Here is a 17,631-nt window from a genome sequence, read left to right on the forward strand (position 1 = left end):
AGACGGCGCGCCGGCATGACGTCACGGGCGCGCCGGGGGCGCAGACGTAGGCAACCCTTACTCTGCGCGGTCGGCGGCAGCATGGAGCGGGAGCGAAAGCAGAGCCCCGCGGACGCGCGTCGCACGCTGGGTCGCCTGCTGCAGGCGGTGCTGGCGAGCCGCGCCGAGGCCAACTCCGTGTTCGACATTCTGGCCGTGCTGCAGGTGCGAGACTTGGGTGGGGGCTGCGCTTCCAAGGTGTTGAGAGCGGGTGGAGGGTCGGGGTGGGAGGCGTGAGGTCACGCCGGGGCTAAGGGTCTCTCCGCCCGGCCTCCCGCCGCAGTCTGAGGACCAGGAGGAGATCCAGGAAGCGGTCCGCACGTGCAGCCGATTGTTTGGGGCCATGCTGGAGCGGGGAGAGCTATTCGTGGGCCAGCTGCCCTCTGAGGACGCGCTCAGGACAGGTGAGCTTCGCGGAGGGAGCGCTGTCTACACGGGACGAGCGCCCCGAGCCCTGTCATACGACGGGCGGCTTGTCAGAAACACATCAAGCCCACTGTGGGACCTGGGTGGCTCTTTGGGGGCGGGGCGGGGCGTGATACGGGGATGTCTGTGCCCAGGTTTAAGTGAGCGTGAATGAGGTGTTGCTTCTCCGCTTGTGAACTGTTCCAGTTAGTGCGATACTGTCACTTAAAACTGGGGCTTTGTGTCCCAGTCTTTGGGACACCCCAGTCCTAGGTCACGTTAAGGGATGGCGAGCTGGGTTGGGGGCAGTGCAGGTTTAGATCTGCTCCCTGTGTTTGCAGGGCTCAGGGAATGACTGGTACTGAAACCCTAGGTGGGGTCTGGGGCTGAGGGCAGTGGGAGGGTGGGACGGGGTTTAGGACATTGGACCCACACCTGGCATAGGTGAGCATCATGTGGAATGATCCCCAAACCCTGCCCGCAGGGTCCCGCGGAGCCACGCGTAAGTACAAGGTGTGGATGAGACACCGCTATAACAGCTGCTGTAACCGCCTGCAGGAGCTGCTGGCCCACCCGTCCTTCCAGGTCAAGGTGAGGCTTGGGGTTGCTTTACCTTTGTCCATCCACCTCCAGAGCTCTCCACAGAGCAGAGGATTCCTCTTTCTAGGCTTCTGTGCTTAAGGGTGTTTTCTCCTCAGACACAGCCTCCACTACTCTCCATCTTTTCACGTGTGGCTGTTTTGTTTTATGAGGTCACATGTCTGGTCCTGAACATGCAGAGTTCGTGACCGTGATCTTAATGCTGAGCTCTGCTCTTCATCAGGCACCATTCTGGCACTTCCTGCTTGAGTGTGAGGTTTGCAGAGGCATTCTCGACACTCGGTGACATACCAGTGTGCACTCGCAGGTCAGATCCTATTCCCAGTCCAGTTTTGATTCTAGACCTTACCCACGTCCCACAGGGCACGGAGGCCCAGATCATGGCTAGCAAGGAGTAAGATAAGGCAGGACGGTCTTTCCCCTGGCCCAGTTCTGGGCCAGGTTTTGAGGGGCCCCTAGGCTGGGGTGAACTCTGTGGGGCCATCTGGAGGGTGGTGGTGTCGTGGCCATTCTGCCTCTTGTTTTCTAGGAACTGGCCCTCAGGACACTCATGAAGTTTGTACAGCTGGAAGGAGCACAGCCCCTGGAGAAGGCCCAGTGGGAAGGCCACTACCTGTTCCCCCACACTCTTTTCAAGGTGAGGGTCACATTGGCCATAAGTGCAGGCTCACCCTGAGCAGGGGCTGTCTGAGCAGATGGTTGGAGGAACAGGCCGTTTCTCCTCACCTTGCCTTGGGAGCCCTGAGACACTAACCACCCACTGGTCTCTTGGGAGCCCTGAGACACTAACCACCCACTGGTCTCTTTGGAGGTCTTTTGGCAGTGGAGAGGGGTTTGGGTGTGGCAGGCAGCTTGGCAGGGCTTGGCACCTGCCTGGCGCTGCTGGCACTGTTGGTGAGGAGAGGCGGCTCACCACATCTCTGCCCCAGGCAGTGGTAGGAGGTCTGCTCTCACCTGAAGAGGACCACAGCCTGCTCATCTCCCAGTTCTGCCAGTACATGGAGTATGATGATATTCGCTACCACACGATGCAGGCAGCCACGAGCACCACGGCCCGGATCACCAAACAGCAGACTGAGGTGAGCGATCGGGTCCCATTGTCATCCTGTGTCACAGCACTGCACGGAGGCAGATGGGTGGTGGGGTCCGGCTAGGTGTTCAGGCCAGGCTTCCTGCAGGTGCCCATCATCTTCTGGAACAATGCCTTCGCGCTGCTGTCTGCTGTGAGCTTGCCCCATCAGGAGTGCAGTGTCACCAGCTTCTATGTGAAGCATGCAGGTGAGTGTCCTGGGCAGGTTGAGCGGAGGCTGGCCCTGCACCCTGGCAGGAGGCGCCGCAGAACAGGGTCTGAGTTTAGCAGCCCAGTGAACTCCTGCCTCCATCTCGTGTGTTGTGACTGCTCGCACCTTTCTGTCCTTGCAGAGCTGTCAGACAAGTGGAAGGTCACTCATCTGAAGGTGAGACACTCCCAGAGGCTCACTTGCCTTCCGTGTAGATAGAACACCAACTGACGTAGGCAGTGATGTGTACCTTGTGTTGTCACATCATGCCACTTCCACGTGTCATTTTGTGATCGGCGTTAGACCCGAGCATTCTGTACTTCCTGTACCTGCAAGGGATGTGCTTGTTCCTCTGACCCCTGGCGCTCAGGTTCAAGGGCTTGCATGTGGTCATGAGGAGGGGTAGATGGCAGGGCTGGCGAGGGCCTCCTCCCCAGCGCTAGGGTCGGAGGGGAGGGTGTGTGCTCAGCCTGGCCCAATTGCAGGAACACAGGAAGGCATTCCAGGAGATGTGGCTCGGCTTCCTCAAGCACAAGGTAGGACATGGTGGGGTAGGGGCTCCCAGGTCTCGGGGGGGTAGCCAGCTACACCCTGACCACCTGTGATCTCCCCAGCTGCCCCTCAGCCTTTATAAGAAGGTGCTCGTGGCCATGCACGACTCCATCCTGCCCCACCTGGCGCAGCCTACCCTCATGATTGACTTCCTAACCAGCGCCTGTGATGTGGGTGAGCAGGGGTAGTGGGCCTGGGTTGAGCTTATGCATCTTCTGACTCACAGAACTCTGTTCCATTCTCATGTGTGTTTGGGTAGTGGCCCATGGGCAGGGGCCCAGCTTTGGAGCTGTACCAGTTGCTGCCTTTTCCAGTTGCTATTAATCCTGTGGGGGGGGTGGAGGTGTGGGGGGTTCGGTTGGGGGGCGGGGGTGGTAGTGGATCATGCCTGGGTCTCACGCCCAGTGACTTGGCTTCCTGCATCGGTCTCTGTGTGTCTGCAGGTGGCGCCATCAGCCTCCTGGCCTTGAATGGACTTTTCATCCTGATCCATAAACACAACCTGTGAGTGTCAGCTGGGAGTTGTCATTGCTGGGGCTTCCGGCCAGCCTACCTGTCCTTCCTGGCCTCCCTCCCCTAGAGGGTCAGGACACCGGGGAGCCCATGGAACTTGCCCAGGGGTCATTGGGGAAGGAGAGGAGGGGGCTGAGGTACTGGCTCCCCTGGTCCCTGGCTTGACCTTCCACCCTCCACCACGGCCAGCTCACCCGTGCATTCCTGTGTCCCCCTCTCTCAGAGAATACCCTGATTTCTACCAGAAACTTTATGGCCTCTTGGACCCGTCCATCTTCCACGTCAAGTATCGGGCCCGTTTCTTCCACCTAGCTGACCTCTTCTTGTCATCCTCGTGAGTGTCAGGAGCACCAGCCTGGCATCAGAGTGGTGTGGGCCGTCTGGGCCGCTGCAAGGCGCCCTGCTCTGTGGGGCTATCTGGGGGTTGGAAGACAGGCTAGGGAGCCCTGAAGTCTCACACCTCGCCTCCCTGTCTAGCCACCTCCCCGCCTACCTTGTGGCCGCCTTTGCCAAACGCCTGGCCCGCTTGGCCCTGACGGCGCCTCCCGAGGCTCTGCTCATGGCCCTGCCCTTCATCTGTAACCTGCTTCGTAGACATCCCGCCTGCCGCGTCCTGGTGCACCGTCCCCAGGGCCCTGGTGAGTCAGGCTGGGGCCACAGATCCCTCCTTGTGACACCCCCTGCTGAGTCCCAGTGCACCTCCTGTGGGGAAGGCCAGGTCCACAGACTGCACCTGTGACACCCACTGTTGTGCCCTGGTGCACCTGTGAGGAACGCCAGGACTGCAGGCACCTCATCTGTGACTCCCTGGTACACCACTGTGGGGCCCCTCCCAGCTCCTGCAGCCCCAGGGAGAGGAGATGGCCGATGAGATCTGGATCTTGTTCCTAGAGCTGGACGCTGACCCCTACAACCCCGACGAGGTGGACCCGGCCAGGAGCCATGCCCTGGAGAGCTGCCTGTGGGAGCTGCAGGTGAGGACCCCATGCGCCTGGGCCCTAAAAACGCTAGAGCCCCTGCCAAACAGGCTTCAGCAGCCCCACATCACCTTGTGGGAGCGTGGGGCTGCCTCCTGCAGTTGCTGCTGTTTCCCTGACGAGGATCATGTCATGACAGCACTGCTCCCTCAGTGGCTTGGTTTCACTGGCCGCACCCAAATCAATGAAACCAAGGGGGCTGGGCTCAGGGATGGTTCTCACGGAGGCCTCCTGCGGGGTGCCTGGCCGTGTCCAGTGGCACAGGCAATGTGGCTGCGTTGACAGTACCTGTGTGTCACCCTCTCCCCACTAGACACTCCAACAGCATTACCACCCTGAGGTGTCTAAAGCTGCCAGTGTCATCAACCAGGTGTTGTCTGTCCCTGAGACCAGCATCGCCCCGCTCCTGGAGCTCACTGCCTACGAAGTGAGGGCTGGGGCACGGGGGTAGGGGCAGGGCCACGGGGTTACAGAGCACTAGGCCTAGACCATTGCTTCTTCCTAACAGATCTTTGAGCGGGACCTGAAGAAGAAAGGGTCAGAGCCAGTGCCTCTGGAGTTCATCCCAGCCCGAGGCCTACTTGGCCGGCAGAACGACCTCTGTGCCCAGTTCTTCACACTCAGCTGACCCTGGCCACCTTGTTCCCGCCCAAATAAATGATTTTGTAGGAGAGCGTGTCTTGGGAGTGTGGGCCTTGAGAGGGGCCGGGCTTCTTAGGCTGGGATGCAGCTCTGCCAGGCAGGGAGAGGCTGCCAGGGTCCTCTGCCTTCACTGCACTGCAGGAGACGAGGGACCTGACCTCTGGGCTGGGGCTGGGCTGGGTGTTGCTGCAGCTGCTGTCCCAGGAGCTCCAGACCCAGGACTCGGGGCTCTGACCCCACCCCTGAACGTCCTGCTGTGGTTGGTCAACCATGCCCATGTCTTCTCTGCCCTGCCCTGGTCAGTTATGGGGCGTGCGTTTGTGTGTGGTCGATACCCCCAACTGGGGAACACTTGTCCTGGGAACTGCCAAGGTTGCAGGCACGTGACTAGAGTTCCAAGGGCACGTGTGGGGCCCGATGCGTCATCGGAGGCTTCTCTGTCTCTCTGGGTGCTTGGAAGTTGCAGCTGTTCACACTAGATGAGCCTGGTTTCCGATCGAGGAGAGGGACCCCACGTTTCCTGTTAAAAACCCCATTATTCAAGAACAGAAGAGAACAGCGAGATGCCTGGTCTCTTGCGGGGGTTGACGGAGGCACAGGCAGTGGCCTCATTGTTGGGCGCCCTTCGCACCACTCCTGTCCTGTGCTGGCACAGCCCCCTGCATGCCTTTCCCACCCAGAGTGGTGGTCGTGACCCTCGTCTGGCGTCTCCAGGATCTGGCAATTTTGGATTCCAGAGAGCTGCTCTAGTTGCCAGATTGGTCACGGACCCTACGGGGTTTTTTTGGTGAGGCAGGTTTAAACTCGGCTTCATGTTGCAAAGCAGGAGCTCCAGTGCATTCTGTTCTGGTTATTTTGGAGGTGGGGTCTCAAGAACTTTTTTCCCGAGCTGACCTTGAATTGTGATCCTGCTCTCAGCCTCCCAAGTAGCTAGGATTACAGGCATGAGCCACAGGCTCCTGGCCACTGCCTCTATCCTTGTGGGGTTTGTCATGAGGCTAGCTTCCTTTCTTCCCACCCTCCAAACCGCACTGCACTCAGGCCAGGCTGGCTCCCGCCCCACTGGCCACTCCCGAGTTCAGTGTTTTCCTCAGTTGCTCCCACAAAGCAAACCCTGGTTCGAACGTGGCCATGGGGAAACTTGGCCACCCGTTCGCAGCCACGCACACCCACACTGCAGGGGGCCCTCCACCTCCACCTCCACTGCACCCTTGATTACTTAAATGTAGTACAACCTGGGAGGCCTTGGGTGTGCTGCGGGGAGGACGGTGTCCTGAGCGCGTGCAGCCACCAGAGGCCACTACAGCTCTCAGAACCTCTGGGGTCTTCCTGCACACTTGTGGGTGGGCCAGGCCTGGGGATCTTTCAATAAATACTCCTAGGCCAAATTAGAATAAGCTTGTAAATCCCAAAACACTCTGCATGTGGGGCTCCTGCTTCCTGAGGCTGCGGTGTGAGCTGTCTGCAGAGCTGCCCTGCAAAGGTCACTGTCACTGCTCAGACCATACATTAGGCCGGGAGGTGCTGGGTACCAGGGTCCAGGGGAAGAAGGTGGATCGTGGCAGCCTGTTTGGGAAGAGTGGTCACCAGCTCAGATGTGGTGCTTTTGTCTTGATCTTGGGTAACTTTCCTTCCTCCATCTTGATCTAACCTGGCCTGCACGGGATGCCTGTGCAGGGTGACTTCACTCCCTCTTTGGAACCCTTGTGGCTGCTCCAGTGCCCCCATGCCCAGCGCAGGCCAGGGCACTCCTAAATCCGAGGCCTCCTCGTGCCCAGAGGGTATTCACCAGGAATTCATGCCAGGCTCCAAAGCCCATCCGAGCTGGGACACAGTTCCTGCTATGGTGCCCTGCATCGCCGCTTAACTCTATGCTGGCCACAAGGTCAGGTGACATGGGACAACTAGAGTCAGAGGTACCATCGGGTAGGTCACTGTGCCTTCAGTCACCTCAGTGTCTTGGGTTGTGTCCCCAAAAGACGAAGCTCAAGTCCTGACCTCCAGGGCCTCAGAATGTGACATCACCTGGAGACAGGCTCTTCCAGAGGTAATGGAGCAGAAGTGAGGTCGGAGAGCTCTGGCCACGTGGCTGGTGTCCTCATCACGAGGGGACTGGGACAGAGAGATGATTGAGTATGCAGGCTGAAGGGAAAAGCCACAGCAGGGGCCAGCCTAGCAACGCCTGGGCTTCGGACTTCCTGCCTCCAGGACTGAGTAAAGGACCAGATCTGAGGTTCTTTGTTACAGCAGCCATGCTGACAGATACACTTGGACAGCTGTGGAGATGGACCCTATCCAGATTCCAGGGCTGTTGACTCACCCCATCCTTGGCACACCACTCATAGGCTCCACATCACCCCACGGGGGACCTCTGTGGAAGTGACCAAGCAAGCAAAACCGGCTTGTGTGGCAGTAGGGCTCATGGACAGCTTCAGGTATAGGGGGATCCAGGCAGTCATTCATCCACACCCAGCTCTTGGCTGTTTGTTGCGCAGTGCCCTGGGGGGGGCCTGCTCTGTCTGCCAGGCCCACTAGTGGTGCAGAGCTCCATGGGGTGGAGGGAAGCAGGAGAGGTGAGGGCTGGTAGGGCGCTGGGCTTCCCGCCCACCCCTCTGCGGGAGCCAGGCTGGCACTGGGGCCACGGAAGGGAGTTATAGATTCTGCTGAGCTTGGGTACCAGATGCCAGCAGCAGCTCCTGACAGCCCAGGAAGGACAGTGCATGGGGCAGGGGGAAGACTGGCTGATGTGGGTCTCTGACCCCCGGGAGCACCTGCTGGGGCTGGGACTGACAGGATGCACCGCAGTGCCTCCGGGACCTATTCGCGAGGCTCCCCATCCATGGTGGACTGTAAACGCCCCTGGGACCTGGGAGGGTGCAGAGACCTGGCCGCCTGGTCGGCAAAGCCCACCACCCTGAGCAAGCGTGAGAGCTTGGCCTCCAGTCGCCCTACCCAACCCCATCCTCTGCAGATGGATGCAGGACCAGACAGGTTTGGCCAGCAGTGGGAGGCAGTGGAAGGGGCCAAGGTCATGGTATCCCCAGCACAAGGGTCTGAGAGGGTGCTGACCCACAGAGGCCCCCTGAAAGCAGTGGGTGAGGTGTCTCTGCCACCCTGGGCAGGCAGGACAGTCCAGCCTGTGTCCTCTTGCTCCTGACCAGTGCGTTACGCGTTCCCTTCCTCTCTGTGCCTCCCACAGCGGCCTCCTCCCACACTCAGCCCACCGCACTCCACCCACCCTTGGAGCCAGCCTGGATCCTCAGCGGAGGCTTCATGCCGGGGTCTGGGTTGTATTTGCAACAGAGAGACATCTCTTCCGAGCCGGAACCTGGGGACTGAGGCTCCCAGGATCAGACGTGGCCAAGCCATTTCCTGAAGCTCCTGATGGAGTAAGATGGGGCCCATGCACAGTGAGCTCTGTCTTTTTAAAAATACTTCAAGATTTTTTTTTCAGGCCAATGACAAAGGCCTTTTTAATGTAGGTATGCCCCCCACAAAATTTGGGGCGTACAAAATGTACAAAAATTGAGGTGAAATTCACACAACATAAAAGTAACCATCAAATGTGGTTTTTTTTGGCAGTACTGGGGTTTGAACTTAGGGCTTCCTGCTTGCTAAGCAGGCACTCCACCACTTGAGCCCCACCCACAGCCCCAAAGTTATTTCAGGGGACACATTTATAGCCGACTCGCACCTGTGGTGTCAGCTGCTGGGGAGGCGGAGGCGGAGGCGGGAGGAGCTTCTCAGGCCTTTTTGCTTTTGTTTGTTTTTAAACAGGATCTGGCTGTGTAACCCACCCTGGTCTCAAACTCACGATTCTCCTGCCTCAGCCTCCTGGGTGCTGGGATTACAGCTGTGAACCACCACACCCGGCTGGACTGACCCTCTACTGTGTCCCCAGGAGTGTGTCTTTTCTGGTTCCCCAGTGCACGGTGGGACAAAGCCTCACAAAGCGTGTGTCTGTCTGTCTGTCTGTCTGTGTCTCCCACTGGGAGATGGATGTGCTGCCAGGCATTCAAGTCATACTCACATAAGCAATGAAGACGGTGGCTGGAGAACGCACCCCGGTGATAAGGGATGCTCAAACACTCAACACGCATTTAGCAAATCAGCTGCAGATTTGCTGCGTCAGCCGGCACAATTCCAAGCTGCCAGTCTGTGTTTGAAGCTTCCGCGGACGCTGCCAGCCGACAAGGGCTCTGCGCTGGATGGTGGAGGCGGGCGGCTGCCCCTCTGGGCCAGTAGCTGGTGGTGAAGTCACCGGCTCTGCTCCTGACAGCAAGGAGGCTCGTCCCCACAGGTCCTCAGCTGTCTGTGTGCACCGTGGGCTGCTCAGGCGCTGTGGCCATCCGGAAAGTTACTTCAGCAGTTAGTGGCACAGACGGACGGCCACATGTCACCTCCATGTCTCTTCCTAGGTTGGCTGTTCCTGATTCGGGCCCCTGGCTCCTAGCTAAGTCATCTGCAGAGACCCCATTTCCAAGCAAGGTCATATCAGCTGGTTCCGGGTGGACATGACTTCACCCCAGTAGAGTGCATGGACGCTTGGCGGGGCCCCAATGTCCAGGTGGCACTGCTGGACTTCGCGGGTGACTTGTCTGGGACAGACGCTAGGGTGAGTGGGGATTCCGGTTCCAGGCCTGGCGGGGCCTGGCCTAGATGGTGCTGGGTGGTGGGAGGTTCTCTGTCCTCTGTGGCCACTTGTGCCCAAGTGACATCTGTACTTGATCCTCCTCCTTCTGACAGCAGGGTGGCCTCTGCTGGGTTTGTAGAATTAAGTATCCCTGACTTCTCAGGCTGTGGTTTAATTACAACTTCAAGTGACCACCGGTCCGTAAGTTTCAGTGTTGGGTTGGGGGCTGGAAACTGGCCTTCATTGGCGGGGCTGGGGTCCACAGTTGCCTGCCCCGCACCTCCTCTCGTGGATCTGCCAGCCTGTCAATGCCATGAGTCCCAAGCCCAGCTGGGCCCAGCTCAGTCAACAGCTCTGGAGCCTCACGCTGGATCCACATGGTTCTGGAGCACCGGGTTTTCCGGAGCTGAAGGTCATGTGGCCATTCAGGTTCGTCGTCTGCTCCTCCCGCTCCCCCCGGAATGGCAGCTGTCTGAGCGGGACTCTGTTCTGTGCCACAGGGTCTGCCAATGGCCGGTGTCTGCACTTTCTCCCTCTCCTACTCTGCTGTCTGTAGGCATCTGTGAGCCCCCCGGGGACCTCTGCCCTCTGCTGCTGCCACCTGGATGCTGTGCCACCCAGAGCACAGCCCTGGCTTCCCACGGGTCAGAGCAGACCAGGGATTACAGGTCATCACACCCAGATGACCCCCCAAAAATCTTAATGCTTAAAATACGACTCGCTCCAGGGACGGCCGGGGGTGTGTTGAGCCCGCCTTGTCTCCATGGTCGTCACGGGGGAATGAGGGGTGTGGGCATCAAAGCAGCACCACCACCTTCGGGATCTTCCCCAGGCCCAGACAGCGAGAGCAACAGGTGCCACACCATCCCCACTGTCCCCTCCTTACAAAACACAGCACAGGCACCAGGAGGAGCTGTGGCTCACGGCCAAAGTCCTGGAATGCTTGTGAGGCAGAGATCAGGAGGATCATGGTTTAAGGTCAGCCCAGACAAAAAAATTAGTGAGACCCCCCCCCCCATCTCAACCAATAAGCTGAGCGTGAGGTCCACGCCTGTCGTCCCAGCTGCACGGGAAGAACAGGTAGGAGGCTGGCATAGGCAAACATTTAAAAAGCGAGACCCTATCTGAAAAATAACTGAAGCAAAACAGGTCATGAGTGGCTGGCACAAGGCCCTGAGTTCAAGCCCCAGTGCCACCAAAACACCTCCCCAGACAAAAGAACTGCCCCAGGTCAACCGAAACAAAAAGACCCCACAGCACGGGTCAGTGGGCATCTGGTCGCTCACAGTGGGCATGGACGCTGAGCTGCTCGGAGCTCATGGGCAAATCCTTCACATTCTAATTGTCTCTCCAACCTTAGGCCCTGGTGGCCTCCTCGGGGCTCTCACAGCTGGTGCCTTGTTCTGCTGCCCAGGGTGTGCCCCGTGTCCGTCCCCAGGCAGCAGCAGAATCCTGGCTTCAGTTAGGACACAGCTTGGCAGAGAGCACATGGGACGTCCGGCCCTTCCCAGCGAAGGCCCCACTGTGGGCAGAGCTGGCCGCCCCACTGCATCCTGCCAGGCCTGTGCGGTGTCACCTCCAGCACTGACCATGGTCATGGTGTGTCACTCAGGTTTGGTTGGAGAGACTGTGTCCTTTTTGGATGTCTCCCCAGTCCTCCCCTCTGGCCACCAGCCACCAAGGTACACACAGCCTCGGGCACACAGCTCGAGACGAGGCCCAGGGAGTGCAGGGGGCCCCAGGCCGGGAGCCTGGGCCCTGCCTGCTGCGTGGACTCTGGACGCAGCGGAGCCGGGCATTTTATCAAATGCAGCAATGGCACTCCAAGGAAGAATTACCGTGCCAGAGATATTTCCCTGCTGCCGCAGGCAATTTGGGTTTCATTTAAAATTCAATAACGGCTCAGCTGTCCTCCCAGGCAGCACGGGGGCTGGGGCCAGAAGTTAGGCCACGTCTCCCAGACCAGGCCATGCGGCTGCCTCCCTGGAGAGGCATTGACTAGCCAATGTTCCTACCCAGATCCCCTCGATTTCCCCGTCTCCCCCTCCCACCTCCACACTGCCAAACCACAGCTGTCTTGGCCCAAAAATGATGGATCTGGACTGGGCGCTGTGGCTCACATCTGTAATCCCAGCTACTCAGGAGGCAGTGTTGAAGAGGATGGAGGTTTGAGGCCAGCCCCGGGCAAATAGTTTATGAGACCCTATCTCAAAAATACCCATCCCAAAAAAGTGCTGGTGGGGTGACCGAAGTGGTAGAGCACCTGCCTAGCAAGCACGAGGCTCTGAGTTCAAACCCCAGTGCTGCCAAAATAAAAAGTAAATAAAATCACTCCTCTGCAAATGTTCACTCGGGGATCTGTCCAGTGCACACTGCTCTGTCCCTCTCCATCTCCCGCTGTCCCTCCTCTGTCCCCAGCCTGCTCTGACCCCAGCAGTCCTCTCCCACAGGTCAGGGCTTCCTAACTGGCAGATGGAGGCACAGGCGGCTTTTTGTTGTCGTTTGTCTTGTCTTTTGTTCACTTGCCAACACCACCGAGCCACCTCTCCAGTCCTTGGATGGCTTAACTTCCCTTTCTGTAGAACTTTCCCCAATGATTGGGGGCAGATTCGAGCTTGGACGTTGGGACTATGGCAGGTGCCCCGCAGCCACGGAGGACCTGAGCGGATGGGAAAGGGCGGTGGGGTCCCCTCGTCCCCTTCAGGAAGCCCAGGATGGGAGCGGGTTCGGCAGAGCCACCTCACACATTAAAGAACGAAGCAAAGCTAAACAAAACTAAACTTTCCTAGCTTTTAAATCCAGCAGCTAATTTAAGAAGGTGGAAGTGCCGCGTGGAACCCGGAGGCGTTGGTTCGTTTCATGGACTGAAACCTCTGACACTGAGCCCAAATCTGTTTTTCCCCTCCCAAGGTGTTTGGTCACAGTGACCGTCTTCTGAGTGGCTCTCTGGATCGTATCCAGGCATCCATGTGTTGTCGTGTCCTATTTAGGTATCAATCTGTGCTCTTAGACGTCACACCTTCCAAAACTCTGAGCCAAATAACCTCTAACCTTCCCTTATAAATGACCCAGTGTCGGGTATTCTGTTACAGCAACAGAAGGTGGTTTTGGGAGGCGGTTCGTTTCCTGAGGACCCCGAGGCACCTGGGCAGGAGCCTGGTGTTGAGAGGAGCTTCCCAGGCCTGACCCTGTGGCTGTCCACGGAGGAGGGCGGCAAGGGTCCCCTAATACTGTGGTTTTGCTGTGGCAGGAGTTCAGGGTCTCTGGTGGCATTTAGTTACATCTTCTTACCTTGATTTGTGACTTGGGATTTTACACAGAATCTTAAAGATGTAACCGGGTGGGGAGGCTCTGAGCGTGGACCGGCCTCCTCCGGGCCTGGTGAGAAATACATCAGAATCTTCACTTGGAGCCTGGTGTGGTGGTGCACGCCTGTAATCCCAGCACCCAGAGGCTGAGGCAGGTGGATTACTAGTTTGAGGCCAGCCTGGGTTACACAGTGAAGCCTTGCCTCAAAAAAGAATGTTTTTTGGACCAGATCCTCGTGGGTGCTCGCCGCACCCCGAGGAACTTTCTGCCCTCTGTGGGCATCGCGGGTGGAGTGTCCTCTGAGCAGCCAGGTGCTGGCCAGAGTCCTCACAGAAGAGTCCCAAGGGCCAAGTCACAGGAAGAGGCCCCAAGCAAGGACGTGACTCAGGACATCTGCGGTGTGGCTACCTCTCCTGGGACTGCTGACCACCCACCCTGGCTGCTTCTGGGCCGCAGGGGGAGAGAGGCTCAAGTGGGAGCCGAGGTGGAAGGACCAGGTCTCCCGGGCCCCGCCTGACCTCCTCTGTCCCCTCCCAGACTCTAACATATGAAAAGGTTCCTGCAGCCCTGGCCGGGTGGGGCCCTGGCCACCTGCTGTCCCCCAGCCATGCGCAGTGGTGAAGTCAATTTCGTCGGAAGCCCGCTCTGGATTGATTTGTAGTTAATTTGGAGTTAATTCCGTTTCTTCCCCCGGGTCCATGCGTGGGACAAGTTCTGATCGGAGCGGTGACTCTGGCCCCGTCTGGGCTGGTGCGGGCTCGGGCCGGGCCGCGCCGCGTTTAAGGAGCACCGCGTCCTAACCCCCTTCCCGCACCACCGAGCGCCATGAGCGCCCCGTCGACGGTTACAGGAACTCTCGCTGCCCCGCCAGGCTCCGCGCTCGAGGGTGACTCGTGACAAACGAACTGACTTGCAGACCTAACGAGCCGGCCAGTAAGTAAGTCACCGCCGCCCGGTGACCGATGGCCAAGCCGTTCCTGCCGCCCCGCCTCAGCTCCGTCCGTGAAACGCATCTGTGTGGCCTGCTGCTCAGAGGCAGGTGGGAGCCACCCGGCCACCTGGGCCCAGGTGTCCTTTCTGTCCAGCCTGCTGAGGTCAGGCCCCGCCTCACCACCAGCCCCTTCCTGGTGCTGCTGGGCAGGTCCCCTTGATTCCAGGGGTGACTGGACCCCGCTCAGCCCCAGCAGCCCCTCACGGGTCTCCTGTGCTCAAAGCACAGGACTCCTGCCGTCCTGTGGGTCAGAGTCCACCATGGGCCACCTCCAGGGACAGCCCACCCTTCCTCTTCCCGTTTCTGGGTTCCTGGCCCAAGTTCCAGCCTCCGAGCCAGCCGGGTGACATCGCTGATCTCTGCTTCTACCATATCGCCTCTGTGCTCGGCCACTTCTGCCGCCTTTCTGTAAGGACTCTGGGAACAAGTCTGGAGCCCACTCAGACCACCCCTGGCAAATCCTCCTCCCGTCGGGCCCCACAGGCCATCTGTTCCTCCCAGCCCCTCTAGGGACACCCTGCGGTCAGCCCTGCTGCCCCCTCGTGCTGGGCATCACCTGCCTCCCACGGGACAGGACTGCGGTAATGTCTGTCCAGAAGTAGCGTCTGGCGTTGACGAGCCTAAAACTTGCTCTTTCTGGGCCAGGTGCTCACATCTGTAATCCTGGCTACTTGGGAGGCTGAGATGGGGGTGGGTCACAGTTAGAGGCCAGCCTAGGCAAAAAGCTCTCGAGACCCCATGTCAACCATTAGCGGGGTGTGGTGGTGTGTGCCTGTCATCCCAGCTACCCAGGGAAGCATAAATAATAGGATCACAGTCCAGGCTGCCCCGGACATAGAGCGAGACCCAATTTCAAGATGGGGTGTCTGCCTCATGAGTGCTGAGTTCAGACCCCAGTACAGCCCCCTCCCCCCGCAAAAAAAGACTTTGCTTTTCCTGTAAGGACTACGTTTCCCAAAGCAACTGTAATTCATTTTCTGGGATTGACAGGAAATTAGAGGGTAGTGGCACAGGGGAGGAGCAGCCAGGCCGAGGAGCTGGGGACGCCAGCAGGAGAGCCCATTAGCTGACTGTCAGGGCCGACAGAGTGGTTTGTCTTCACGCAGCAAATGCACGGCTGTGTGTCGGTCCCAAACCCGAGCCGGGGGACAGAGCGGGAGGGGCGTGCGGGGAGGGCAGCGGGCGGCGTGTGGGCTGCTGAGGCCCAAGGCTTTCCTGGCACGAGGTGGGTGCCCTGGGACTCCACTGCACTCCTGCTGCTGCTGGGCCCTGAGGTGCCCTCTGGGGCTGAGCAGAGACCACTAAGCCCCCCACCCTCCATGTGAAAAAGACTTGTTTTTTTCTTTTTGGTGGGACTGGGGTTTGAACTCAGGGCTTCACACTTGCAAAGCAGGCGCTCTACTGCTTGAGCCACTCCTCCAGTCCATTCTGCTCTGGTTATTTTGGAGATGGGGGTCTCGAACTATTTGCCCAGGCTGGCCTCAAACCACCATCCTCCCGATCTAAGTCTCAAAAGTAGCCAGGATTACAGGTGTGAGCCTCTGGCACCCGGCTAAAAGTAATTTCTTCTTGGGGCTGCGGATGTAGCTCAGTGGAAGAGCACTTGCCTAGCATGCACAAGACCCTGGGTTAATCCTTAGCACCACAGTGAATAAATCAATAAAAATTTAAAAAATAATTGCTTCTTCTTATAGAGCGTTTTCCATTCTAGAATAGCCAGAGAGGTTATAATTACAATAATCATAGCCCCGTTTTAAAAATGACTGGCACGTAATAAAATGACACCATTATATAATTCAGTCATAATTATGGAAAAGTTTTTGGTTTTTGTTTGTGTCTTGCTTTGTGGCCCAGGCTGGCCTGGAACTCACAGTCCTCCCACCTCAGCCTCCTGAGGGCTGGGACTATAGGTAGGCACCACCATGGTCAGCTGCTATTCTCTTGTTACAGGTAATTCAGAAGCAAAATTAAGATGCGAAAACGTCTTTGCAACTCAGTAGTGCCATGAAGTCGCTGCAGTGTTTGGATCTGTCTGCTCCGAGCCTTTTCGCACGCCTGCACAAACACGTATTTTATTTACTAAATAAACAGTACTTCTTGAGCAAAATCTGCCTTTCTTGAGGTAGGATTTGCATATAATAAAATACACATTTAATTTTTTTTTGTAGTTTTCTTCCTTGTGAAACGACTTCAGACTGCACCAGCATTGCAGAAACAGAAGCGGGAATCCCCCTGCGTGCTCCACCCGGCTTCGCCGGTGTTGTGTTTCCCGCAGGCTCACTCCCATTAGCAGGCATCCCAGGACCCACAGGTGTGGCCTTCTCACCTCTCCAGATCTTCTTTAAGGTGGGACCTGGATGTCCCTGGTCCTCCCCTTTCTCTTACGACCTTGTCATTTTAAGGAGAGCTCTCAGGTACTCTGCACAGCACCTCGAGCTGGGTTTGTCTGACTGATGCTTCTCCATGTTAACTTCATTGCATCCACTAGTGTGGTCGTGCATACCTGTAATCCCAGAGCTCGGGAGGCTGAGGCAGGAGGATCTGAGTTTCAGGTCAGCCTGGGCTATATAGCCAGACCCTGTCTCAGAGAACAAAAACCAAAACCAATCCCCACCCTGAAAAAGTTGAGGGGAAGGAAAGCATGGAGGCAGAACGGTGTCCCCCCACCCCCAAACACACTTTTAGGTGCTCGGCCATCTGTGCCCTCCGCTAACATGCAGTGAGCTGGGCCTGTGCGGCTACTCGGACTGAAACATCTCCAAGGTGACAGCCACCCGGGCTCAGCTCCACCAGGTCCTCACTGTGGACTTGGGGACAGGGGTTTTGCCTCTCTAGACCTCAGTTTCCTTATCTGCAAGCAGTGTCGATGGGAAGCCCTGGAGCCAGATGGAAACACAGGTCACCGTGGTTATTAGGGGGACGGTCCCCAGGGAACCTACTGCACCACCGAGCCCCTCGGTGTTTCCGGTTCTGCTTCAGCTGCAAGCGTGGGATGAGGGCGGCCACTGGGGGTGGAGAGGGACCCAGCGCCGTGTGGATCGGTCCCCTTGCAAACCGCCTTTCCCAGCCGCCGTCCCGTTGTCTGTCTGGCTGCTCTGCCCGGACTGTGCGCTGTGTGTTCTTTCAACCACACGTGGCTCCTTCCTGTCAGGCCAATTTTCTCCTGTTACAGCTTTAATTAGCTTTCTGCTTTTGGGGTTTTCCTTTTTAGGACACGGATCATCCCCATGCCGACTCCTCTTGGAGTGTGCTGAGCGGTTTATTATTCTTTCCTTGCTGTCCTCGCGAGGTGTCGAAGAAATCTCTGACCCGTGTGGCGTCCCCTAACCGTCTTTTGCACCCGAGCCTCGGTCGTGAGCAGGGCTTTTCTCTCTCGGGTGATTTTTCGTGTTCTGTTGGTGTCGTTTGAACCTCATTGTATTTGTTTTTGGGGGAGGGCGGTACAGGATTTGAACTCTGGGCTTTGCACTTGTGAGGCAGGTGCTCTACCTTTTGAGCCACACTTTCAGTCCTTTTTGCGCTGGTTATTTTGGAGACAGTGTCTCGATTTTTGCCTACACTAGCCTTGACCAAGATCCTATTTTACACTTCCCATGTAGCCGGGATGACAGGTGTATGGCACCATGCCCAGAGAACTTGTTTTGCTGGGGCTGGCTTCGAACCCCGCTCCTCCTCATCTCAGCCTCCCAA

General features: G+C 57.8%; 1 protein-coding gene across 1 annotated transcript; it reads left to right on the forward strand.

Moving 5' to 3' along the window:
* The first annotated feature begins 2 nt into the window (after nt 1-2).
* Nucleotides 3-5,037, forward strand: Noc4l (nucleolar complex associated 4 homolog). The gene is made up of 15 exons (XM_020181229.2): nt 3-204; nt 323-443; nt 929-1,035; nt 1,574-1,681; nt 1,974-2,123; nt 2,223-2,322; nt 2,467-2,501; nt 2,810-2,860; nt 2,939-3,050; nt 3,320-3,380; nt 3,613-3,723; nt 3,867-4,027; nt 4,281-4,363; nt 4,680-4,793; nt 4,875-5,037. The coding sequence occupies exons 1-15, from the start codon at nt 16-18 to the stop codon at nt 4,992-4,994; spliced, it is 1,623 nt and encodes a 540-aa protein (XP_020036818.2). The 5' UTR covers nt 3-15; the 3' UTR covers nt 4,995-5,037.
* The last annotated feature ends 12,594 nt before the right edge of the window (nt 5,038-17,631 follow it).

The sequence above is a fragment of the Castor canadensis genome, chromosome 18 (assembly GCF_047511655.1).
Source record: "Castor canadensis chromosome 18, mCasCan1.hap1v2, whole genome shotgun sequence".
NCBI lineage: Eukaryota > Metazoa > Chordata > Mammalia > Rodentia > Castoridae > Castor > Castor canadensis.

Coding starts and splice junctions, on each gene's coding strand:
- Noc4l (XM_020181229.2), top strand. CDS start 16: ATGACGTCACGGGCGCGCCGGGGGCGCAGACGTAGGCAACCCTTACTC. Junction 444..928: donor TGAGGACGCGCTCAGGACAG/GTGAGCTTCGCG, acceptor CCCTGCCCGCAG/GGTCCCGCGGAGCCACGCGT. Junction 1,682..1,973: donor TCCCCCACACTCTTTTCAAG/GTGAGGGTCACA, acceptor TCTCTGCCCCAG/GCAGTGGTAGGAGGTCTGCT.